Here is a 26,552-nt window from a genome sequence, read left to right on the forward strand (position 1 = left end):
ACGACCCATAGCGATACACCCCTTTTTTTCGCAAAAGGGATAGCACTTGAACAATGTGTCCATGCAATCCAGCTATCATCATCAGCTTGACTTCCAAGATGTTATGTAAACCCTTTCTGCATGTGTATAATGTAAATAATCTCAGCCGATCCATGTCATGTATGTAACGAACTCGGTAAACCTACTTTTCTAGTGACGATCTCCATTCTAGGAGGTTTTTTGTCTCACCGATCCATTCTCGAATGGTCGACAGAGTTTTCCTCCAGTCTTATCCCAAAGCTGGAATGGATTTTGTCGCTAGGATCTTAGGTGATTCCTAGTGTTCTAGATTAAGTCTACGTAAAAGTGATTTGGGAATAATCCTAACTATTTACTTAGGTCATTTTATTACAAATTGTTTGGTCTGTTGGATTATATTTGTGTCGTAGAAATGGGTAGTCTGTGAGGGTCTATTACAAATGGGTTTCCCCCCCCTTATGATGTAAAAAAAACAAAAATCATGATGTAAAGTGTCTTGCGGGTTGGAAAAATAATTTATCCCCTCATAGGTTAATTAATTAAATTTTCTGGCCAAAAATTAATTAAAATCCTAACCCATAAATTTAATTAATTCTAGGTCCTCGGAAAATTTAAATTCTCCAAAGCCAAAATTCTTCGCTCCTAAAAAATTAAATTTTAAAAGGTCCCGAGACTAAGGTAAATTAATTATTTTGTTAAATTATAAACCTTTGACCCCTGGGGGTTAAGTCAAAGTCATATTTTTTGGGAAATTAACTCAAAAAAAAATATTTTTGAGTTAATTAAAATGCATTTAATGAAAATTTTCGAATTTCCCTAAATATTTAAATATTTCGACAAATGAGATTAAAATAAATTTTAATCTTCATCAACGGTCAAGATTACTTTGATGAGGATCACTCATACTAGTCATTGGAAGATTTATCTTTAAATAGGAGGTCATTTGTCTGTCGATCGATCCGACCTTTGAATCGCATGCTTAGCAAGAAGCTCTTGTGTAATCTTTTTCTAGATAATAAAGAAAGACTTTGGGGTTAAATTTTGTTGGCGTTACTCTTCATGGGAATATTGTAACATGTGTTGTTTTCATGCATAAATTATTTCTAAAGCCATTGATGATAGCTTCTAAAGAGTGATTTGACTACAAGTATCTTGCTCAATCGTTAAGGCTTGAATAATAATTTAAAGTTTAAACGTAATAGAAGGTATCTCTATTTGTCTGGCTTTTTTATTGTTTTATCGCTCTATTTTAATCCCTCGATTGAGTTTTGCAGGGAAATTTTGATTGTAGATCCTCGAGCGTTAGGGGAAGTTTTCAATTGGACCAGCCAAATCCCGATCCGTGTTTTCTGAAGAGCCTAGCAGAATTAATCACAGGCTTATCATAAGATTTTCTTTTGCTTTATTAATGCATGAGGGTTTCAAGTTAGCACCTTTAAAATTGAAAATATTTTTATTTATGTGCAGCGTAATGGTAGATCTAGCTGATTAGAGCCTGCAGTTTGTAGATTTTGTAATTATTTTTCTAACATGGGTTTTTCTGGGTTTTGGTTTTTATCATTGTATATATCGTTTGGGTGTTTTTTTGTTGTCGTGCAACTACAGATCTGAGGAAGAAATTTGTGTAGAGTCCAGATATGTCGGAAGAGGCCATTCATAAATTGCCTTTGTTCTCGGGTCGTGATTCAGCTACTGCTAGAAACCATCGCTCCAAGGTTACTCATATAATAATCAGATATTGTCTTTCTTCACAATATAAACATGAAGATGTCAATATGCGTCTATTTGCCTTTTCTTTAGAGGGTGATGCTTTGAATTGGTTTCATAATTGTCCTGAAGATTCTTTCGCTTCTTTACAAGACATCATCAGCGCTTTTAAAGATAGATATGGAGATCAAGGTGGCTCGCCTTGTGCCCCTAGTACTATGCAACAAGATTGAAGTGATCTTGTAAAGGATCCAACTGTCAATGAAAGATTTCAAAACAATTCTCCATATCAAAATGTGCCATCCACTTGTACCGTTGCAAGACGAATCCATGATAGTGGAAAAACAGGGACAAATTGTCAAATTAGTGTCGACAATGAAAGAGAAAATGATAAGCATCTTATAGAAGAACTAAAGCAGTTGGTTAAAGACATGCAATTCAAACAAACACAGCTAGTAAAAATATGGAGCTTAATCAAGAAAAATTGATAGTTGATTACGCCAAACATATGAGAACTTTGTACACCCAGCTGGGAAAACGTGATGAAGAGATGGAAATCATGAAAATTAAACACTCTGATCACATAGCCACTATAGTAGAAAAGTGTGCTCAAAATATGGAGGCTATGAGGACCAACATGCAAAGTCATCATGAGAAAGAAATGAGTACTCTTCAAGTAAATCATAACACAATGATGGAGGCCATGGAAGCAGGTCATGACAAAGAAAGGACTTCCGTGCAAAACTACTTACCTGTCATGAGAGGAAAACATGTTAAGGAAATGGAAACCATGAAAGCTAATCATGACAGAGAAATGAGCTCTATGCAAAATTGCTTGATGACCATAAAAGCAGATAATGACAAAGTAATAAAAGATATGGAAGTTGGTCAGTTATATCTTCAGAATAAGTTATTGACCATGGAGGGAAACCATGCCAAGGAAGTCAGTGCTATGAAGGTTGAACATCCTAACCAGATGGATGCCATAACAATTGAAAAGATCACTCTTCAGAATAAGTTGCAAGTAATGGAAAAGATATAGGTACAGAAATTTCAGCATCGGTCAGAGGATGAAGGAAACAAGGAAATGTCAACAGATCATAAGCCTCCCTGTCTGATGCAGCAAGCTCCATCTTATTATGAAGAGGTCAATTGTTCCATTGAAAAGTGGCTAGTTGAAGGTGACTCGAATAAAATGGAAATTGATAAGAATCAGGTTGATAAATTGGACAAGTTTGTTCTAGTCCTGATAACACTAGTACAAATTAAAGAGAATTTTTGTTTTCGAGAGCAAGGGTGAAAATGAATTGATTTGGCTTGAAAATTTTGGTGGTATATTAAGTCATCTTCTTTAATAGAATTGTAAACTAGGGAATTTTTAGTAGAATCTAACACACTTCATTTACTCAGTTTGAATTGTTTGAAAAATGACTGGAATTGATGAGTTATTAAAGTTACGGAATACTCTATTGCTCTCAATTCTTAATACATTCAAAATTGACAAAGCCACTTTTGTTGATGTTAAAACCTATTTTCAAGATGTACAAGACAAGATCGAGTTTCTCCAAAATGAATAACAATTCCAAAGACATGAACTAAAACAAAGTAATAAATGCTTTGAACCATTTTTTGTTCAAAACAATTCTTTGTTTGAGATTGATTCCTATTAAAAACCAACATATGATCAAATCAATAATGTGACTTCATGTGCAAATTCAACAGAATCTCATCTTGCAATTCCCAAGCCCATCATCAGACCATGGGAATAAGTTATCAACAACAAGCATAGAACCTATCTTTTGATATGAAAAGTAGGTAACCCTTCACATTAGAGACTACTCTAACCCAATCCAGTTTAATAGTGTTGGGTTTATTCAAGAAAGCTCATCTTCCCCTACTCCACTTCCACATCAAATTTAGAGATGCTAGCATAGCATCAAATTGGCCACCTAAAAGACCAATGCTTTGATCTTCAACCTTGTGAGCAATGTGGAAAACATACTCATCATTCAAACAAATGTTCCAAAAACAAGACTCCTGCAAGAGCAAAGATTCACTTTGGGTGGATCGCTTCTTGGCAATGGTCACCAACATCCAAGAAGATATATCACTCGTACCATAGAATTCATTCTCAAGTATTGACACATCTTGCAATGGAGAGATTTGCACATTCTCACCTTGTATCTGACAGACAAACACTTAAGAGTTTGCTACTAGTTTCGAAGTCATATCAAGCTAGCTTGAGCCACAGCGAGAAGCAAAGCCAACAGCCGCAACCTAGAACCAAAGTCAGCTAGAACTTGAGTTAGTGTTATAGCCAAAGACATAATTATGTTCCATGAGCACCATATGGTTTGTGGTCCCCCTTAAACCACCACTTAGTAGAAGAATTACTACCTCTACCATACAACAATTTGTGGTCATCTTCAATCCACCATTTCAATAACTTCTGGTTATCTCTAAACCATCATCAGGGAGCACTTCCCTTCGCAGAAGACATCAGATTTCAACCACATTCGAAATCGTAGCAAGCACTGCTTCAAGCCCAGTTCCAAAGTTAGTCGTTAGTCTTAAACCACCACCAGTAGAAGACTTTGGCTTCTACTACCTATTTGGTTTGTAGTCTTCCTTAAACCACCATATTCTGAGAGCACATCCAACCATTTGCTGCTATCCACCTCCATATTTTAGTTCTATTCTTGGATTTACATATACCCCTTCAAATTAAGGGGGGAATATTGGAATTGTAATCCTCCTAGATTATGTGAAACTGTATTATTCACTTGAAAGAAAGGCAAAAAGTCTCAAGTGAACACAATCAGTCATGAGGAGTCGACGAGACCTCTTGGAGTATGAAACCAAGGGTCAAAAAGACATGTATTTGTATGTATATCATGTGAATAATGCATATCACACTCTTATCCATCTCTATCCATTGTCTTGTGTTTTAATAATGACATATTGAAGCGAATACATTGTCCCCTTGGAAATCTCGCATTATATAAAGAAATTATCAAGAAATTTGAAACATTGAATAAAATAAATTATCCAAACAAAGCATGGATGTCAACTTAGTGTCTAGTCTAGAAAAGATACTACTCCCTTTGATGAATTATGGGCTCAATGTATCTTGGAAGGAACTAGCATAAGGGCAAAGGATGACACCGAATCAAATGAGAAATCTCAAGCCTTTATTGTAAAATCCAAGAAGAAGAAGAAAAGAAAGTTTGGAAAATCTAAAGGGAAACCAGATATGTCCAAGATTCAATGCTTTGGATGCAATGAGTATGGACATTTTAGGAGGGATTGTCTAAACAAGAAGAACAATAAAAGGAAAGGAAGGAAGCTCACATAGCTGAAGAAAAGGGAGAACTTGGGAAGAAACCGAAAGGAGAAGATCCCAAAGATCTTTACTATTGAAGAAAGCTCCATCTCTATCAGGTTCATTATGCAATTTGTCTTTCCTGTTAGTAGAAAGTAGAGTAGCATGCATTGTTGCATTGCCTAGAAGCGTCTTGATTTTTATAAAGCATGGCATCATAGAAAGAAGCATATGATAGTAAATGAATTAGAGTCTACATGATCAAGTTGCTTTGAAAGAAGTTATCTAGCTTTACAAGAATCATAAGTTTGGGACCATATTGCACATTATAGTTCATCCAAGCATTTTCTAACATAACGTTAGAGGTATTCATCTTGCAAAGAGGGATCATCAAGATCCGATGAGAACCATCATTTTAGAAGGTTCTTGGAAATAGTATTATGACTGGTATGTATTCCATCTAGTATGGAAACAATAGTCTTCAAGGATTAAGGTAAGCAAAATGGTCAAATGACAGTATGAAAGGCAGAATTGAAGTCTTTCTACTCTTAAGGAACGAAAGCTCATCTTCAATAAGATACAAACAAACTCATTCAAAAGTACAACTAGATGATTATATGGAAGCAAAGGTGTTAATTTTAGGTACGTTCTATGCTAGAGCAATTTATTTCAATTTTCACAGTTAGCTCAATATCTTTTCCAGATTAGCACTCACATCAGCATTAAAGTAAACTGCAGATAGAACATAAACATAAATAGCAGAAGACAAGCTAAGACAAGAGGACACAAGATGTGGCACTAGCCAGGGACAAACCCCAATGTGGGGAAACCCTTGTTCAATTCTTCTTATATGTTCTTCAATAGTTTAGTAGAAAGAGAGAGAGACATAGTACATTTACAACAGAAGTCAACACTTCGACTTATCTAGATAAGAACATAGATCATCTCTAAGAAGATGATACATGAGATCAGTTGAAGACATGTTGCTTCAACTAATTCTCCAAGGTGACTCCTCCACCTATCGTTGTGTTGCATTTCATCATCATGATGCACCTCACTGTGTTGCACCATGTTGCACCCATCATCACTATGCTGCATCTCATCACACTTCATTAACCATGACTGTACCCATCACTGTACTGCATTATGTTCCATTGTTGCACCATGTTGCCATCCTAACCTATGTGTTGGCTGCACCTTGCTTGCTTGTTGTCCCTAGCATGCTTCTTGTCTTTAGCATGCTTCTTGTCCTTAGCATGCTTATTGTTGCATGCTAGTTGTCCCTTGCATGCTGCTCTCCTTTGGAGACAAATGCTCCGGCTATTTCGACAATTCTGGCAGTTCCGGCTATTCCCAGCAGTTCCGGCAGTGCTGGTTGTTCCTGCCAGTTCCAGCAGTCCCGACAATTTCGGCTTTTCCGGCAGTCTCGGCTTTTCCAGCTTTTCCAGTAGTTCTGGCTTTTCCGACAGTTTTAGCTTTTCCAACAGTTCTGGCTTTTCCGACAGTTTTAGCTTTTCCAACAGTTCTGGCTTTTCCAACAGTTTCGGCAATTCTGGCTTTTCCGGCTTTTCGACAATTCCAGCTTTTCCGACTTTTACGGCGTTTTGGGCAATTCCGGCTTTTCCAACAGTTCCGGCTTTTACGGCAGTTTCGTCAGTTCCAGCTTTTCTGTCAGTCCCAGCTTCTCCGGCAGTTCTGTCTTTTCTAGCAGTTCTGGTCTTTCCAGCTTTTCTGGATCAGGGCAGCGTTATCCCTTAGGATCTCTCCTCCTACAAAAACCCAAAGACAAGTAGAGAGAGGAAGAGATCCCAAGTGTGTTGAAATGACTTAAAGACCACCTCTATTTATACTAAAATGTTGAGCACATGTGGGGTTTATTTGGTTGTTAGTCGACCTTGACGAATTGTCTTATAACACAAATAAATTCATAACTCCATGAATACTTATCGGAATCAGAGGATCTTTAGATCAATCCTACACCTGAGGGATCCAAGAAAAATATCAGCTGCCATAAATAAGATGACCCACATGGAGTTTGGGCCTAGTTGCCAAATTTAACAAAAGGTATGCTTATTTTTTTAACTCTACTCTAAGATAGGGTTCATATCTACAAGAATCTTGCAAAAAGAGTTGGTTATAAAAATGTGCTTGGTAAGTCTTCCATGTGGTTACTCTATGCTTGATAGAAGAAATTTGAAATGTGTTAATTTTTGGTATGTTCTATGCTTAGAGCAATTTATTTCAATTTTCACAGAAGCTCAATATCTTTTCTAGATTAGAAATCACATCAGCATTAAAGTAAACTGCAGATAGAACATAAACATAAATCGCAGAAGACAAGCCAAGACAAGAGGACACAAGATGTGGCGCTAGCCAGGGACAAACCCCAATGTGGGGAAACCCTTCATCAATTCTTCTTATATGTTCTTCAATAGTTCAGCAGAGAGAGAGAGAGATAGTACATTTACAACAGAAGTCAACACTTTGACTTATCTAGATAAGAGCATAGATCATCTCTAAGAAGATGATACATGAGATCAGTTGAAGACACACTCCTTCAACTGATTCTCCAAGGTGACTCCTTCACCCATCATCGTGCTACATCTCGTCATCATGCTGCACCTCCTCGTGTTGCACCATGCTGCACCCATCATCACAATGTTGGACTTCATGATCGCTGCACCTAATGTTGCACTGCGGTCCCATGTGCCATGGTTGAATAATGTTGTCATACTGCAAGTCTCATGTGCTTACAACACCATCCCCATGCTGTCCACACTTGCCATGCTGCACCATGCTTGTTGTTGTCCATTCTTGCTACTGTCATGTCACAGTTGTTGTCCCACTTTGCTGCCATGTCATATCACAGTTGTCGTACAATGTCTGTTGTCATATGTCATAGGGTTGTCCCATCATAGTTGTTGTCCATGTATTGTTGCTATGTACATCTACATTGTTGTCCCATTGTGCCTTATGCATCATGTACTTGTTGTCCATGTATTGCTGCTATGTACAGCTACACTGTTGTCCCACTGTGCCTTGTGCATCATGTACTTGTTGTCTATGTATTGCTGCCATGTACAACTACACTGATGTCCCATTGTGCCTTGTGCATCATGTACTTGCTATCCATGTATTGTTGCTATGTAGAGCTATATTGTTGTCCCACTGTGCCTTGTGCATCATGTACTTGTTGTCCATGTATCTCTGCTATGTACAGCTACACTGTTGTCCCACTATGCCTTGTGCATCATGTACTTGTTGTCCATCTATTGCTGCTACGTACAGCTACACTATTGTCCCATTGTGCCTTGTGCATCATGCACTTGTTGTCCTGCTATGTACAACTACATTATTGTCCCACTATGCCTTGTGCATCGTGTACTTGTTTCCCATGTATTGTTTCTATGTCTGTGACTGGTTAGGGCATATTTGCCTATTGTAATAACCCTTGATTAGCTACCAAAACTACCCTTATTGATTGCGGCTTACCCTTAGAGAAGTGGTGACTCCCATCACTGTTGTTCTAAGCATAGAGAGCCCCTAATATGCCTCCACGGTGCCCTTTTTTGGAGTGGTTAGGCTTGCGGCCTTCCATAGACCTCCGCTGCCACCTACAACCCACTCAAACCACCATACGTTGTCCTACAAACAGTTCCTAGGGCTGCGGCTTACCCATAGCAGCCTACATTGCCCTTTACCAAGCGTTGGGCACTTAAGAACACCTCCACGGTGTCCTGAAACAGCCTGCCCTTGTCTCAGCCCTCAAAGGAGCTACCTCGGCCTCCCTTACAGCACCTCGGCCCTCCAAAAGACCCATGAAACATACCTTCCTTTGTTGCGGCCAAGACCTTTTCTTGACTGCGGTTAGGGCATCCTTCAAGTCTGCGGCTAGGGCATCCCTTAGGACAGTGGCTAGGTCAGCTTATTTAGCCTTCTTTCCTCCTACGTCTAGGGCTTCATCCTCCTAGATTTCTCTTCCACTAAAACCAAAAGCGAGTGGAGAGAAATCAAGAGTGAAGTGTGTGTGAAATGACTCTCAAGTCATCTCCTTTTATACTAAATGTTGAGCACATGTGGGTGTTATTAAGTTGTTGGCCGACCTCGATGAATTGTCTTATAACACATATAAATTCATAACTCCATGAATACTTATCGGAATCCGATGATCTTTACATCAATCCTACACCTCTCGATGAGAAGGATCCAAGAAAAATATCAATTGCCATAAGTAAGATGACCCACATGGAGTTTGGCCCTAGTTGCCAATTTTAACACTCCCTCTCAACTAGGGAGAACTCCATCTATTCATCCATCTGCCAGACTGTACAATCTTTGCCATCAGTGCCCTGCACTGCTCTGCTCTGCTGAACCTTGAAAAAGAAGAATTGATCGAGAATGTCTCATACCATTCTATACTAACCCGAAGTCAGTTCCATATGAAGAGAGTGTGTCATACCACTCTTACTGACCCGTAGTCAGTTTCATTAATCCCGGATAAATATCACAAGAGAGTGTCTCAAACCACTCATACTGACCCAAATCAGTTTCATTGATCCCAGATCAATGGAGGTCATCCTAGTTTATGGAGTACGGTAGATACAACGATGCATCCATCGATAGTACTACTATGGTCCCTAACCCCATTTTCCTGCTCATTGGCCAGACGAGAGGTACTTCCCATGAGTCCCAGACTACATGCGTAGGATGCCTCGACAGAAAAACTATTCATCCTATCCCTAAGTCACCTTGGGGTATCACAGGGGAAGGCTGAGCCATTCACCTGGTACAAAGCGCACCATTAGGGGAGGGTGAGTCGCCATATGGTCGTGTGTTGCTCCAATAGTACCCCAAGCCCCCCGAAGCTCCCAGAGCTCAATGCATGCAACATGCAGGACCCTCATAAGAAGGTCTCTCAACGACTCCAAGTCATTTGATAAAGTCACAAATTTGACCTTTGCCCGAGGCTTTGACAGAATGTCTGCGACCTGTACATCAGTCTCAATGTGATAGAGCCTCCTCACTCATCGATGTACCATATCCTAGATAAGGTAGTATCTGATTTCTATATACTGGAGCAATCATAGAATACAGGATTCCTCAACAATCGAATCCCCCCTGGTTGACACAGAAGATCACAGTGCTATCCATCATGTGTACAAACAGCTCACTGAAGAGCTCCCGCAACCAGGCAGTGTTACACAAGGTCATACTCATAGCTATGTATTCAGTCTCAGTGGTGCTCAAAGCAACTATCTTCTGCTTCCTGCTCATCCGGGATATCGAGCAGAACCCAAAGAGAATCAGCGCTCAGAAGTGCTCTTGAGATCCTCCACACTGCCTGCCTAGTCAACATTCGAATAATCATGCAACTTCACATTTCCGGCAGTGTATCTCAATTCAAGAGACATTGTGCCCCAAAGATATCTCAAAAGATTCTTGGCACCAATCCAGTGAGGCTCAACCATATATGAGTTCATCATGATAACTACAAAACATATGTTCGAACGGAAGTTCACCAAGAACATCAATGCTAGTATGAGTTTGTGAAACTCATAGGCATTTCCCAAATCTGGTCTAGCATCACTACCACATAACTTCTGAAAGTTATGCTCCATCGAGGTAGTCACGGGCTTGCAGTTCACCATTCCAAATCCGGAATCCAACTCCCTCTTACTTTTTCAAATGAGAGGGTTTGCACCTATCAGAAAGAGGTCATCCTCAGAAGATGCCAGTTTGAGAGGTCTATCATCCACAACCTTCAAGCAAAGGTTTGGATCGGCTTCACTCCTAGTGAATCTCAGCTTCATCAGACAGCTATCAATCCTCTCATACTATGCCCGAGGTGTTTTGCTTCAAGCCATAGAGGGCTTCCTTCCACCTGCACACATGAAATTCTCAATCATGAATCTCAAACCCCTTGGGTTGTTCCAAACCTGTGAACCTGCTATATGAGGGGAATGGTCCCCTTATACGATTTTACTTCAGTGCATCTCCGACATGTACCTTCATGCTCTTCTTGAATTCAGGCATCCCTATCACCATCTGACTCACATCGGGTAGGGCCCCATAATAAGTAGACCTCCGGTGCTATAGATGAGATGTGACAACTGACATGGTCCCCAATGGACCATCCTGCAACTTGATACAACCCTGAACTCAAAAGCATCTTTGAAAATTCCATTTTCAAATACATACCTTTCCATCGATGAATGCCACCCTGAAACCTTTGACTTCCATTACCGAAATGGACACCAGGTTCTTCTTGCGATTAGGTACACAAAAGAGATTCTTGTAAATGAATCGAGTTACCCTCATTCAATTTAGGGGTAACATTCCCTATACCCTTTCCGAGATAGGTGGCATCGGCTCCAAGTATAGTCCCACGATTGTTTCCATCTCTACTAAATTAGAGAAAGCACCCTTTTGTCCGATGAAGTGCCTTGAAGCACTGCAATCAATAAGCCATATTCCCAAAGAATCTGAAGGAGAGGGCCAAGACAAGATAATGCTTCTCAGAAACAACATTTGATTCGTCATACTTGGGGTTCCTTGCTTTCTTGAAGAGTCGGTCCTTTCCTTGATGACCTGCATTACCTATCATTCCTCTGATCATTGAAGATATCCCTGGAATGATTGCTATCATCATCAACTGATGTGTCCCTACCATTCGGACACTCCTTCACATAATGGCCGAACTTATTACAAACAAGGCATTTGCCTTTCCTTTCACCCTGAGATCCGGACTTCCCATTGAAGTGATCTGTAGGTAGTCCATCAGAAGTTTCCTTTGCGCCACTCTAATAATATACTCTGCTTCGACTTCACCCTTGGTGAATTTGAAGAGGGATGAGGAATCCATTGATCCTTTTGTCCTTTCCCAACTGTCTTTGGTGATTCCTCTTTCACTCATGCTTGGGCTTTGTCTTCACCTCAGCTCTGATACCATGTTAATTTTAGGTATGTTCTATGCTTAGACCAATTTATTTCAATTTTCACAGAAGCTCAATATCTTTTCCAGATTAGCAATCACATCAGCGTTAAAGTAAACAGTAGATAGAACATAAACAGAAATTGCAGAAGACAAGCCAAGACAAGAGTACACAAGATGTGGTGCTAGTCAGGGACAAACCCCAATGTGGAGAAACCCTTGATCAATTCTTCTTATATCTTCTTCAATAGTTCAGCAAAGAGAGAGAGAGAGATAGTACATTTACAACAGAAGTCAACACTTTGACTTATCTAGATAAGAGCATAGATCATCTCTAAGAAGATGATACATGAGATCAGTGGAAGACATCCTGCTTTAACTGATTCTCCAAGGTGACTCATTCACCCATCATCGTGCTGCATCTCATCATCATGTTGCACCTCATCGTGCTACACCCATCATCACAATGCTAGACCTCATGACTGTTGCACCTAATGTTGCACTACGATCCCATGTGCCATGGTTGAATCATGTTGTCACACTGCAAGTCTCATGTGCTTGTAAAAACATGCCCATGTTGTCCACACTTGCCATGCTGCACCATGCTTGCTGTTGTCCCACTTTGTTGCCATGTCATATCACAACTGCGGTACAATGTCTGTTCTCCTATGTCATAGGGTTGTCCCATCATAGTTGTTGTCCATGTATTGCTGCTATGTACAGCGACGCTGCTGTCCCACTGTGCCCTGTGCATCATGTACTTGTTGTCCATGTATTGCTGCTATGTACAACTACATTGTTGTCCCATTGTGCCTTGTGCATCATGTACTTGATGTCCATGTATTTCTGCTATGTACAACTACACTGTTGTCCCATTGTGCCTTGTGCATCATATACTTGTTGTCCATGTATTACTACTATGTACAGCTACACTGTTGTCCCATTGTGCCTTATGCATCATGTACTTGTTGTCCATGTATTGCTGCTATGTACAGCTACACTGCTGTCTCACTATGCCTTGTGCATCATGTACTTGTTGTCCATGTATTGCTGCTATGTACAGCTACACTATTGTCCCATCATGCCTTGTGCATCATGCACTTGTTGTCCATGTATTGCCGCTATGTACAACTACATTGTTGTCCCATTGTGCCTTGTGCATCGTGTACTTGTTGTCCATGTATTGTTGCTATGTTTGTGACTAGTTAGGGCATATTTGCCTGTTGTAATAAACTTTGATTAGCTACCAAAACTGCCCTTATTGACTGTGGCTTACCCTTGGAGAAGTGGTGACTCCCATCACTGTTGTTTTGGGCATAGACAGCCCCCAATACGCCTCCACAATGCCCTTTTTTCGAGTGGTTAGGCCTGCGGCCTTCCACAGAACTCCGCTACCACCTACAGCCCACTCAAACCACCATATGTTGCCCTCCAACCAGTTCGTAGGGCTGCGGCTTACCCACAGCAGCCTACATTGCCCTTTACCAAGTGTTGGGCACCTAAGAACACCTCCACATTGTCCTGAAACAGCCTGCCCTTGTCTCAGCGCTCAAAGGAGCCACCTCGGCCTCCCTTACAACACCTTGGCCCTCCAAAATACCCATGAAACAAACCTTCCTTTGTTGCGGCCAAGATCTTCTGTTGACTGCGGTTAGGGCATCCTTTAGGTCTGCGGCTAGGGCATCCCTTAGGACTATGGCTAGGGCAACTTGTTTAGCCTTCTTTCCTCCTGCGTCTAGGGCTTCATCCTAATAGATTTCTTTTCCACTAAAACCCAAAGCGAGTGGAGAGAAATCAAAAGTGAAGTGTGTGTGAAATGACTCTCAAGTCATCTCCTTTTATACTAAAATGTTGAGCACATGTGGGTGTTATTTAGTTGCTGGCTGACCTTGACGAATTGTCTTACAACACAAATAAATTCATAACTCCATGAATACTTATCGGAATCGGATGATCTTTCGATCAATCCTACACCTCTCGATGAGAGTGATCTAAAAAAAATATCAGCTGCCATAAGTAAGATGACCCACATGGAGTTTGGCCCTAGTTGCCAATTTTAACAACATGCTTTGGAATGGCTAAAGATCAAGACTCCCACAAAATTGCATGGTATAAATCAATATCAAGAATGGTCTCCTAAAAAAAGAAAGGGAGTTGATAATGACAACTTCAAGGAAGATATTTCAGCTTGTTGGCTAGTTTGTTCCATGGGCACTTTGATTACAAATAATTAGCATGGCAAAGGATCTTTGGTAAAAGATGAAGATAGACCATGCAAAAGGATGTTGATCTTAGATGTAAGTAGAATCCATAGAGGTCATCATAATGAGGTAAGTTTGATATTGATGTCGTGGTTTTCGTTATTTGGTCAATATAGGTTTTGCTACCTGGAAAAATGTTGCAAGAATGCATCATGGCAGTGTAGGAAAGCACAACTCAATGAATATATGAATTGAGTGTATGGATTTGGAATGATTACATGTTCAAGATATCTACATCATCTTGAAAGGTAGCAATACAAAAGGATAACCTAATATTTATATTTCAATGATATTGAAGATCACTTTCATAATTTAAAGAAGCTATGTCTAGTTCTACCTTAATTGGCTCAATACAATACTTTAGTTTATAATGAATAAAGGAAAGTGCTATGAAAGGTTGATGGCCTGAACCCTGTCGTAGAAGAAAGTTTGGCTGCATTACAAAAAGCTCAATATGATGAGAAGCAGGGGAAAGGAGGGGCCATACAGTGATTTGAAGATCTTCGTGAAGAACTAGTAATTGATGCATTGACAAAGACACACTAAAGAATTTTGTCACAATGACTTCCCAATAGAAAGGAAGTAAGAAATCTCCTCGATGCTTAAGAGGGAGTAAGAAGTCTCCTTAAATGTTGAAAAACGAGCAAGGATCTATTCCCTAATTAAGACGGAATAGGGATATCCTCCCTAATTGAGAGGGAGTGATGATGAACATTATATTATCTTCTATCATGTGTCATGCACTAGGCCAGGATTAGCAGCCATATGTCTAGTGAAGCCCATGGTAGGGAGAATTGAGGATTGGATAAGCATCTGAAATTGATACTCCTTGAGAATAGAGAATCCAAGACAGGAAGTTGACCGACACACTTTGAGGATTGGATAGGTATCCAAGACAAGAGTGGTTGAAGAGGACCGATATTCTTTGAGGATTGGGAATCTCACATAAGAATAGTCCTAAAAGGACATAACTAAAGAACATTTGGATGGGTATGTACCTTGAAGAGGTAGTGTGGTGTCCCACGTAAAGCCTTCAAGCGTTATACTCTAATATAGAGCTTGTCAAGTTAAGGCCTTACTATTTGACAATGTTAGTCATGATGTTGATGCTTAAAGATGGCTTACCAATCTGACTCTTCTTATGAGAACTCTTCAATTTGAGAAAATCCTTGTACCGGTTGTACAATTACGAATACCTCCATAGTTTAGAGGGAGTTTTGGAAAATGTCAATAGTTTCAATCTTCATAATTGTCATTGTACTCATGCCATTATGTATATCTTATGTTACAAGAAAAAGACGAAAGAAAAATATTATTTTAAGCATGGGTTTCATGCTTCATTTTATTGGTCAACTAGGTCAGGCATACATTTCATGCTCCTAGTGTTTGTCAAGTCAAAAGAATATTTTTCTCGAGTCAAAAGAGTCTTTGTCATTTGTATAAGACCCTATTGGGCAATTTGTAACATGAAAAAGATACTATTTTGAGTCTAGAAAATCTATATGAGCCTCCAAGCACAAGTCGGCCCTAACAGTGAGAAGTCAGCCCTACCAGCGAGAAGTCAGCCTAGAGAGGGCTAATCAACCTCTTGAAAAGCATATATATATAGAAGGAGATTCGACTGATTTGGATACACACTTTTGCCATTCGATCTCAACCAAGAGAAGCAAGATAAGAAGAGAGAAAAAGTTAGAAGGCAATGAGAAAAGGCTAAGCGAAGGAAGGAGAATCGATTTCTATCTAAATTGTCCACACGTGCGAGAGTTTTAGGGTTTCTGCAACTGTTGTGGGGCCGAGGTTGTTGGTCTGAAGTAAGTGTCGAAACTTTGATTGGGAGCAGATTAAAGAAGGGTTGACTCTTGTTGACTTGAAGATTTTGACTTGCTTAAGGAAGGCTTTCTTGGAGGGTTGACTTGGTGCTTAGAGGAGATCTTGGTCTAGAGGTTTGGGTCTTGGTTTTCTCATTTGAAACAGATTCCATAAGAAGATGAGATTATTTTTGGGTTTTCCGCTTTGCGGGGTTTTGCCCTTGCTTGGAGCCTACTTCTTGTGTCTATTGTCTTTATTGTTTTTTGATCTTGACAATTGTTTGATGAAAAGATCTAATAAAGAAAAATAAGAAGATAACGAAAGTTCACAAGCAATTGTTAAGGTTAAGGAGAACTAGTTTGAATAGTTGCCCTACTACATTCTCCAACAAGGTCAACATGAGGTCTAAATTACAATCACCCAAGTCCCTTCTAGGTGTCCCTCCTATGGTCCAAATACGTGATTTTAGCACACCAACCTACTCTTTGGGTTTCATTTGATTAAACTAGGGAAATTAGGATATCTCCCTTGGTTGCTTGATGAGTTTTGGACACATATCCCCCCATCTAAATTGGTCTTTAATCAACTTGCACAATGTGAGGCAACTTTTCACCCCAAATATTGCTCAAAATAGTCATAAATCCACTCTGTGTAGGATGGGATCTCCCCATCCCTAGTACACACATACTACTTATTGGTTATGTTACAACAAAATCTAGCACCCATCTATAATGTATTATGTGGAAGTCCCAAGCATCAAGGGGCAAGTCTTGTGCAACTCAAAACAGCTACCCATTGTCACCTCAGTAGCTCTTCCTCTCTCCTTTGGTTGGCTCTTTTCCAACTGAAGGGAGAATTCTAAAAAGATATGACCAAGTGCCTCATAACACCATGGGAAACAAAGTCATGGGAGCATATAAATCAAAGAGGGAAATTGCACGAGAATGTATGGCAATAGGGGCTGTTATCCATGTCACAAATCAGCCTTAGGGTACTGATCTTTTATAGCAGAAAATTACCTTGGAAGGCTATGGTGCCATACTTAAGCATTTGTTGCTAATGAGAGGTTATGTTAATCTAACAAATATTTAGTTTATCATATGAAAGGTTTATCATACAACAATAGAAATAAGAGAGACAAATCCTCACGTTATTCCATCCAAATGACACATAGCTCATTACAAGGCACTCACGGCATGCTACAAGAATTTCTGAATATAAAAAAAAAAACCATGTAGAAAACAAGTGCACAAAGAAAGCCTCACATAAAATTATATACCTCCAATTGTTGAGAAAAAGAGGGTAACGAAGAAGTGCTTACTACTGCATTCTGCCTTTTGCCTAGGAAAACACATAAGACACCTTTTTAGTGGGTGACTTTATGAGCTATTAAAGTGTTTTAGTAACTTTATAAAGTTCAAAAAGTACTTAGTACCTTACTATATTAAAGTCTGTTTATAACATTAAAGTGATTTTATGTTTTTAAAATGACTATGAGAAAAAGTGCATGGTACAACCTATAGTTATAAAGTGACTAGGGAAGTCATTAATGAAGGAAGTGTTGGAGAACGCAATAGGGCAGCTATTAATTTAAATTTTCCTTAACCTTAATAATTGTTTGTGAACTTTAGTTATCTTCTTGTGTTTCTTTATTAGATCTTTTCATGAAACAATTATCAAGAGCAAAAACAATAAAGACAAAGGACACAAGTATTAGGCTCCAAGCCAGGGCAAAACCCCTCCAAGGTAAAAACTTAGAAAATCTCTTCTCTTCCTATAGAATCTATTTCAAATGAGAAAACCAAGACCCAAAGCCCTAGACCAAGTCCTCCTCCAAGCACCAAGTCAGCCCTTCTGATTAGTTCAAACATCAACCAAGACAACAAGAGTCAATCCTGCTTCAACCAACTTCCAGCTTCAACTTCAGCCCCTAGCTTCAATCTGCTCCTAATACAAATTTTTCCCATGTCCTCTAAAAATCAAATCAACAATATTTTCAACACAAGGAGTCCAAAACAAGGTCAGATGACTCAAAGTGAGCAACTTGCCAGCAACAACATAAATAGCAGTGTTATTCATTCTGACTTGGACAACATTCTATGGACCTATCTCTTGAATGAACTCATCCAACAACTCAAATAATAATGTCTCATCTTTAACATGTGCAGATGCATTAATGGGTTTAATAAGGAATGTCCTCCTAGGACAATTAAACAAGAAATTAAGAAGAGTTTTTACCTTCTAATCAATCCAACCATTTGACATCATAGTGCATCAAGTGACTTCCATGATTCCTTAAGCTCCTCCAATCTACGAATGCATTTGAACTTTTCATTTTGAAGGGCAGGCTCCAATCTACATATGCAATCTAGCTTTTCATTTCAAGGATAGGCCTTTTCAACTAATCATAGGTAGGGGCCTTGTACCTTGGCCAAGAATAGCAATAGCATCTAACATAGACTTGTAGAATGGATTGGCCATGGCAATTCTAAAAGGAATGTCACTCCATGGGAAAATTACCCATGGACTGTCAGCTTTTTGCTTCTCCTTTAATTTCACCACTGACCTAATAGAAGGTTGTGCACCACCAGTGGTCCTCAGCACCAAAAGGGATGAGGTCATTGAGGGCATTGTGAAACACATAGTCGAATAAAAGTTGTCACTTCTCACCCCCTTGAATCTTGCAATTTCTTCCACTGCTCGCTCAATTCCTGCAACATCCTTGTCATCTCTCTTTTTGCCCAGATCCAAAAGTGATTTACTAGAAATATGAATGATTTGCAGGGTTGCAACTAAACAAATTCCCACTTCATGCCCCAGAATTTGTTCAAGATGGTATTTCAATCGATTGATTATCCCCATTATTTCCTTCCCACACAACTTGCAACTCAATTTTTGTCAATTATACCCATCATCAAGATCACCATATTCCCACATAAGGTCCAAAGCTTTTGGCATTTTCAAATAGCAGTGACTAAACCTAGGGGAAAGAGATGAAGATCAAGATTCAAAAATCAAACTACAAAACAGTTGCATATAAAAAATAAAAAAAAAAAAAAAGATGCATATTCTGAATAAGTGGTAGATTTCCCACAGTCCACTAATAATCAGCAAAAAGAGGGTAAACTAATGCCCATTGCAAAATCTATCAAAAACCTCAATCCAACAAAACAAAACCCACAAAATAAAGCAAAAAACAAAACAAAACATGTTAAAATTGTCATACATACCTGCAAATATAGAAACCACTGATGAGTGTCAATCACCACTCAATAATAGATTGTCGATGGCAAATAAAAACACTCTATTTCTGATCCTTAGATCAAAGAAAAATGCAGGAGACCTCCTTTGCTCTCAAACCTCTTCACCTGTTCTGAAAATGAATGAAAACAAAAAGTGAAAAATCCAGTTAGAAGGCAGACTATCCCACAGCATGAGTGATCTTTTCCATCAATTCGCAATAATATCATGATTTTTCAAAGGCATCAAGATATTTTCAGAGCAGAAAATGTCATGATGTTTTGTGGTGATATTATTGCTAAGGGGATGTCACGACATATCACAATGCCAGCGATAATTTACAATCTTTGAAACGTCAATATGAATGGGGTCAAGTACCTAAGTTGCCCTGGTTCTAAATTTGAGACGACGTTGTTTTCCTACCAAACATGCCTCACAAACTCCTTTCTCCTCTTCAATTTGAGATAATCCATTCACCAACCTATTTTTATATAGTAATCCCAAATAAAAATAATTTAAGTGGCCACACCTTTCATGCCAAAGCTGATTTCTGAAGCAGATCTTGTCAAAGAAAAAACTAATGTTTGTTTGGAACACCTTCAAAGCTGTACATATCATTACTCCTCGCTTCTGTAGCAATAATTATATTATTTCACTTCTTAATCAGAAATTGTTTCTACCTTTCGTACAATTGTCTTCTTTGTCATTGGAACTACTTATCATCTCCCTGAAAAGGTTGAGAGGAAACCAAAGCAGTTACAGTGAAACACAGCTCCCCTTCTACTTCTACCCTACCCTTGTCAAGAAAAGGCCCCTTTTCTTAATAGCGATGGTAAGACATGAATAATGGAAAATGAGGATTAACCAAGAACAATAACAACTACAGCAATTATGATCAAGAAAATAATTTAACAGGTAAAGATCTGAAAATGCAATTAACAAAAAGCAATATACCAAAAGCATCTCAAACGAAAATTGTCAATATGACATTCTCACAAGCAATCATCGAAGGAAATAAAGAGTGTCAAACATTCAATTTCCAAGTAGAAATCGCCTTTGCTACCCGGCTAATAAAGACCATGATGATGTAAGGAAGTGTGTTCACTCAACATAACAATAGAATAGTCAAGATAGTGGAAAACAAAGGCCAATAGAACATTGTATTTTGACAGAAAATCCCACTGTTTAGCATGAAATTATAGACTTGCCACTTGCATTAAGAGAAATTTTCAACTTTCCAACATACAAGGAAGCATAGGGACGATCTGATCATCGCAACCTTCTTCTTTTGCCTTTTCTTGGGCTGCTGCTATTTTCTTAGCATTTTTTCTGTAATATCATTTAAGACTGTTTTATGAGCCAATTGCTGTTTTCCCGTCTTATTGTGTGTCATATCTAGAAGCACATTACTAAAATAGACTTAAAAACTGATTTATTAATAGGCCGACATAGAGGACTAGATGTTTTATAGAATCAAGCATACATTTACACTATTTAACCACTTTATCTATGTTTCCACAACTCAATACTCAAAAAGTTCCTTGTGTATTCCCTATTTCCAAGTAAAAAAATGCACAAACCAACATGCAGATGTTGAAGCATAAACATTCAAAAATCATTGTAAAATGTGTTTGACAGAAAAGATACATACCGAGGGTGAGGATTTCCCTTAACAACCTTTTGTCCATATTTGCGCCAGCGATAACCATCATCCAGAATGTCCACATCACTTCTTGTTTGGACAACCACTCGGGGTTCACGAATAGTCCTGAGAGGTGCAACTACGAGTACTTCCTTTGACTTTGTGTCCTTCTTACTATGCATGCAAAAAATACACTTGTTATGATTTAGAAAGAACAAAAAAGACAAGACAAAAACACTGCTCTTCAAAGTTAGTGGTTCAAACAACTACCTTCGTTTGGAATCTGGCTCATCATCACATCCCTCTTCTGCCCCATGTCGATCATCACTTGAACCAGATGATCGCCCAGGACTCCTATTCCCAGTGTCATGTAGCTTCATAGATGTTGAAGGATCCGAACCATCCACATTCCTTCCATTTCTGACATTTGGATCACCTGAAAATCCTGAATTAGATCCATTAGTTCTTGAATTCATATCTCCACCCACTGAATTTGGTACCTCTTGTCCACCCTCTGAGAGATACTGATGAGAAACAATAGACATGCGCCTTGTAGGGTGAGGTTTGGGATGATTGTGCTCTCCTTTGTACACAATTTCAGTCACTTGTCCATCATGAGAGCGCTCAACCTTCTTCTTGACTGGACAATTTGGATGGGTGCATTTATAATAGCTACGGGGATATTCACTGCCCTTCACCTGCTTCTGCCCATATTTGCGCCAATTATATCCATCAGCAGATGGTTTCCCTACAACAGAAACAGGTGGAACAGAAGCTGGAGCTCTTTTGTTTGATTCCTTACTTGATATCACAATAGCTTGCTTTGCTTCTGATGGACTATCTATGTCCTTTGGAGGTGGAATTGCACTGGCACTAGCACCACCAGCACCAGCAGTAGATAGCATCGTACAAGACGATGTTGGCTGAAGTGATGATGATGAAGTCAATGATGATTCAGGGGCATGACCCGCTGCAGGATGATCTTGCAATTGAGCCTGGGGTTGGACCTTGGCTTGAGCCTGGGACTGGGCCTGGGCATGAGCTTGAGCAGCTTGAGCCTGAATCTGTGCAAGGACTTGCTGGTGAGAAATTTCAAAGGGTCCCTGTTCACAAACCAAGCCAATTAGCCATGGACATTATAAAAAAGTATAACCTCTTGTAAAATACCAACTCCCAAGTTTTAACAGTTTAACCTGTTGAAGCTGAAAATGTTAAAGGTTGAGTATTTCTGTAAATACTAAATAGATGAGAGGAAACCAAAATCAAGAGAATGTTTGTCCCTCAATGCAGCTAAAACGCATCATTAAACTGCTGACATTAAATACATTTCAAGTTTTGATCTAGGAAAAATCAAAGTTGAGTAGTTGGAATAAATTTTGCTGGGAATGGTTTGATATTTATTCCAATTGTTGATTACTGCAGAGACCTTAAATTGGACACATAAAAGAAAAACAAGATTTTAATGAAACTATTGCATTCTGATTATGTCAATTCCTCAAAATTTGATACAGCATCACCGACTACTTTCATAGACCAATAAATATAATTTAGTATTCCCATAATGGAATAGCATAAAATAAAAATAGAATCAAAAAGACATTCTGGACAACCTTAATTTTTAAACCTGGGTGAAACTCAAACGCGGCCCGTGATAGAGTTAACCTAGTTGAATGGTCATATCATTAATATTTATGAGGTGCAAGTGCTAGATAATGAAGTGTCTTAGGAGATATACCAAGCTCAAAACAATCTAAGTGAGCTCTGCTAAGATTCTCCCTAGGTATATTTGTCTCCTGTTTAATATGGCCTCCTCCCTTGGTGGCGGCAATGGTTCCCCTCCTCTCCTGGGCCCCTGACCAGGGACCTGACTCGACGTTGAGGCAGCCAGCATCTAAGAAAATGGTGACCACAGCAATAAAGAAAGCTCAAAGCACAAATGCAAAACATTCACACAGATTAGAAAGACATATGGTGTAAACCCTCAAAATCCCCACCTTTGTCATGATTGGGCAAAAAAATTGCAATAAGTTAAATGGGAAACATCTAATAGAGTTTCCAAATGTAACCACTCCCATGCATATGGCCGTTTTCCTGAAGACAGTCTGCAAAAATCAACACAAGCCTCCCCTGAACAAGATAAAGAGGAAGACAAAAGAAAACTTCATGCCAAAAACAGATGAAGAATAAGAAGACAGACCCAAATTGTGCAATACAGCAAGAAGAGCCAGGATCCCTAATTCAAATAGATTTAGCATTTTTGTTAATGGTGCCTCCCCAGATGGGGTTCCAAATTAACATGACCAAGAAATACAATCCAACAGCTAGACATGGGAATCAGGGGAGGAAACCTCATCACAGAAGGGACAGGAATCAGGATACAAGTTAAATGAGACTGCTTTCTTGGAGGCGATCAATCAACTGACAAAAAATGAACCTAAGGCCCTTGACATTGTCAGATCCACCCCCTCTAAGAGCATACATTTCAGAGAACGACATGTTAACCATCAATGGAAAATCCCCCAGGAAAGAGGCAGTCATTTCCCTAGGTGGAAGTGAATAACATGACTCCATTAAACAACTAGGAGCAGAGAGCAAAACACGGAACTTGGCAGTCCACCTGCCCAACTTAGATAGACAGACGACTTTATATCTCATGTGAAAGGAAGGAAAAGGAGGATAAAACCCCTCAACGAAGGAGCAGCCAAAATAAATCCACAAGAACCCAATCTACCCTGGCACAAGTTTATCAAGGCACCAAAAATCCTAGACCATGTTTGAATGAATTTTGAAAGCTCTATTCTAGAATTATAGGGGGTTTAGGAAGTAAATAAAAGAAGAATGGACCTGGACAACTGATTATAACTGAAGCCTGCAATAGTCCTCTGCGGGAAAGCAAACTAGAGGAGAGCTACTTTAATAAAAACAAAAGTTTAATTTTAAAAAGATAGATTAGGTATTTGTTAGAATCCTAGACTATTATCAGGTGGGATGGAAACACTTTGGGAACCATCAATTGTTATTATGAATAGAATTCTGATGGCTAATCATTGGATTACAGTGGTGTTTACTATTTCTGATGATGCTCAGAGTATGGAAGTGAACAATATTTATAACCCCAATAATTGATCAAGACAACTCCCCCTTGAAATAGAATAGTGAAGGAACTTTAACCTGATACTAAATGACAATGAGAAAAAAGGAAGGGCATAGATTAGGGACCTGCAAGTAGATAGTACATGAAAAAATCAGGGAAACTAATAGACATCAAACCAAGAAAAGGAAGGTTCACATGGACAAACAGAAATATATGAGAAAGATCCATTGAAGAACCCCACAACAAAACTCTGGTACAGGTCTCCTCTTTGGATGTAAGAATCTCTCTATCCTCATCATAATCCCTAGTGCCATATCAGACCATAGGCCACCTTCTTAACAGCCTCCAGTCAGAGTCTTAGAACCATTCCCAGTGAGTATAAAATCCAGAATGGCCTGAAGTTTCATATGATTTCTTGCAATATTTAGATTTTCCTTTAGTGTTTGAAATACTTTTTGAGTTTCTTCTAGTTGATCTTTTACCGCTAGGAATTTTGTTTCGACAATGGCAAATTCCTTCCATTTAGGGGGGTCATAACTGTAAAGAGCTTGAAATGGAGTCATTTTGGTTTGTATCACCATTCAGTGAAGTGTAACTATTAAGCTCACTTATTTTGTTTGTGTTGCATAAAAATAAAGGTAAGCTTTTAAACACTTATTGACAATTTATATTTGACCGTTGGTTTGATGATGATAAGTTGAACTCATGTAACTACACATCTATTGGAAAAATTCCTTCCAAAAATTCCCTTTAAATTTGGTGTCTCTATCAGTAACAATGAATTTTGGAAATCCATGTAATTTGTAGACATTTTTGCAAAATATGTCAGTGATTTGCTTTGTGGACTCTGGTTTCTTTATTCCCATGTAGTGTGCATACTTGGCGAGTCTGTCGACAACTAAGAGGAGTTTGTCTTTTGCGTCCAACATGGGTACACCTCTAATAAAGTCCACCAATATTTCTTTCCACTTTCGGTTTGGAATATTTAGAGGATGGAGCAATATGGGGGTCATAATGTTCTCATTTTTATTTCTTTGGCATTGATGACACATTGCTATTTATTTTTTAATATCATTATTTATCCCCTTCCAAAAAAATGATCGGTGTGCATTATAGTAGGTTTTAAAGAAGACCACATGTCTTGCTGCTAGCGAATCATGGGATTCCTTGAGAACTTTGGACTTAAATTTTGAATTTGGGCTTAGATAAATTATTCCTTTATACCAAAGAATCTTGTTTCCGCATTCAAATTTTGAATTTAAGCACGATTATTGATTATAGTGAATGTTTTTGGACCTTTTGCATACTCACTTTCAATTTTCTGAAGCCATTATGGGACTACAACCGAAATTGCAAGCAATGGTGACTCTTCATCTTTTCAAGATAGAGCATTTGCTACTACGTTGTCCTTCCTTTATGTAATATATCCTTGTCAAAAGTGGCAATTTTTTTGATCGATTTTTGTTGTTTTGTAGAAAGTGTCTTTTGTTGGAGGAGGTGTTGAAGACTATTATGATTTGTTTGTATCAAAAACATACTTCCCAAAAGATATTGTCTCCATTTGGTTAATGCGTGCATAATGGTGAGCATTTCCTTGTCATATGTAGATTTTAGACATTCTCTTTTATTGAGTTTCCTACTTTCAAATGCTATTGGATGGCCATCCTACATCAACACTGCTCCTATTCCAAAACCTGAGGTGTCACATTTGATTACAAAAGGTTTTGAAAAGTCTAGAGTTGATAATACAAGTGTAGTGGACATAATTCCCTTTAAGATTTCAAAACACTTTTTTGCCTTGTCATCCCATTGGAGTGAATTTTTTAAAAGGTTTGTTAGGGGTGTAGTTACATGAGCATAGCTTTGAATAAACCTTCGATAGTATCCTGTTAAACCCAAAAATCCTCTTAATTTAGAAATGTTAGTTGGTTTGGGCCATTGTGTGATAGATTTAATCTTGTTTGGATCTACCTTCACTCCTTCCTGTGATATCACATGTCCCAAATACTCTACTTCTTCCTTTATGAAGGTGCATTTCAACATCTTTGTGTAGAATTGGTTCTTTTCCAGAAGAGAAAGAACTTGCTCCAAGTGTTTAAGATGTTCATCCCATGTTTTACTATATATCAAGATGTCGTCAAAGAAGACTATCACAAATTTCCTTAAGTGCAGTCAGAATACTTCATCCATGTTTGCTTGGAAGGTGGTCAGGGCATTAGTTAATCCGAAAGGCATAACCTTGAATCGTACTACTCATCATGAGTTCAAAAAGTAGTCTTTTCCATATTTTCCAATCTTACTCTAATTTGGTAGTATCCTGATCTCAAATCCAATTTAGAAAAATACCAAGCTCCATGTAGTTCATCCAACATCTTGTCTATAAAGGGAATAAGAAATGTGTATTTTCTTGTTATCTTATTCAATCTTGTACAATAAATACATAACTTGAAAGATCCATCCTTCTTCCGATGAAGGACTTCTACTTTTTGTAATGATACTACACTTTAGTAGGCCTTGGATTATCTTTT

General features: G+C 38.8%; 1 protein-coding gene across 1 annotated transcript in view; it reads right to left on the bottom strand.

The window, feature by feature from the left end:
- LOC149264174 (putative WRKY transcription factor 4) overlaps window positions 1-26,552 on the bottom strand; it is a 188,576-nt gene that overhangs the window by 71,329 nt on the left and 90,695 nt on the right. Inside the window, exons 3-4 of the mRNA XM_089427553.1 lie at window positions 21,201-22,033; window positions 20,940-21,104 (exon numbers count right to left, since the gene is read on the bottom strand). Coding sequence (XP_089283679.1) covers window positions 20,940-21,104; window positions 21,201-22,033 — 998 coding nt within the window. The remainder of the gene's footprint in view (window positions 1-20,939; window positions 21,105-21,200; window positions 22,034-26,552) is intronic.

This window comes from Pinus tabuliformis, chromosome 6, assembly GCF_031772625.1.
Source record: "Pinus tabuliformis cultivar Carrire ecotype Pingquan chromosome 6, CPIR1, whole genome shotgun sequence".
NCBI classification, from domain to species: Eukaryota; Viridiplantae; Streptophyta; class Pinopsida; order Pinales; family Pinaceae; genus Pinus; species Pinus tabuliformis.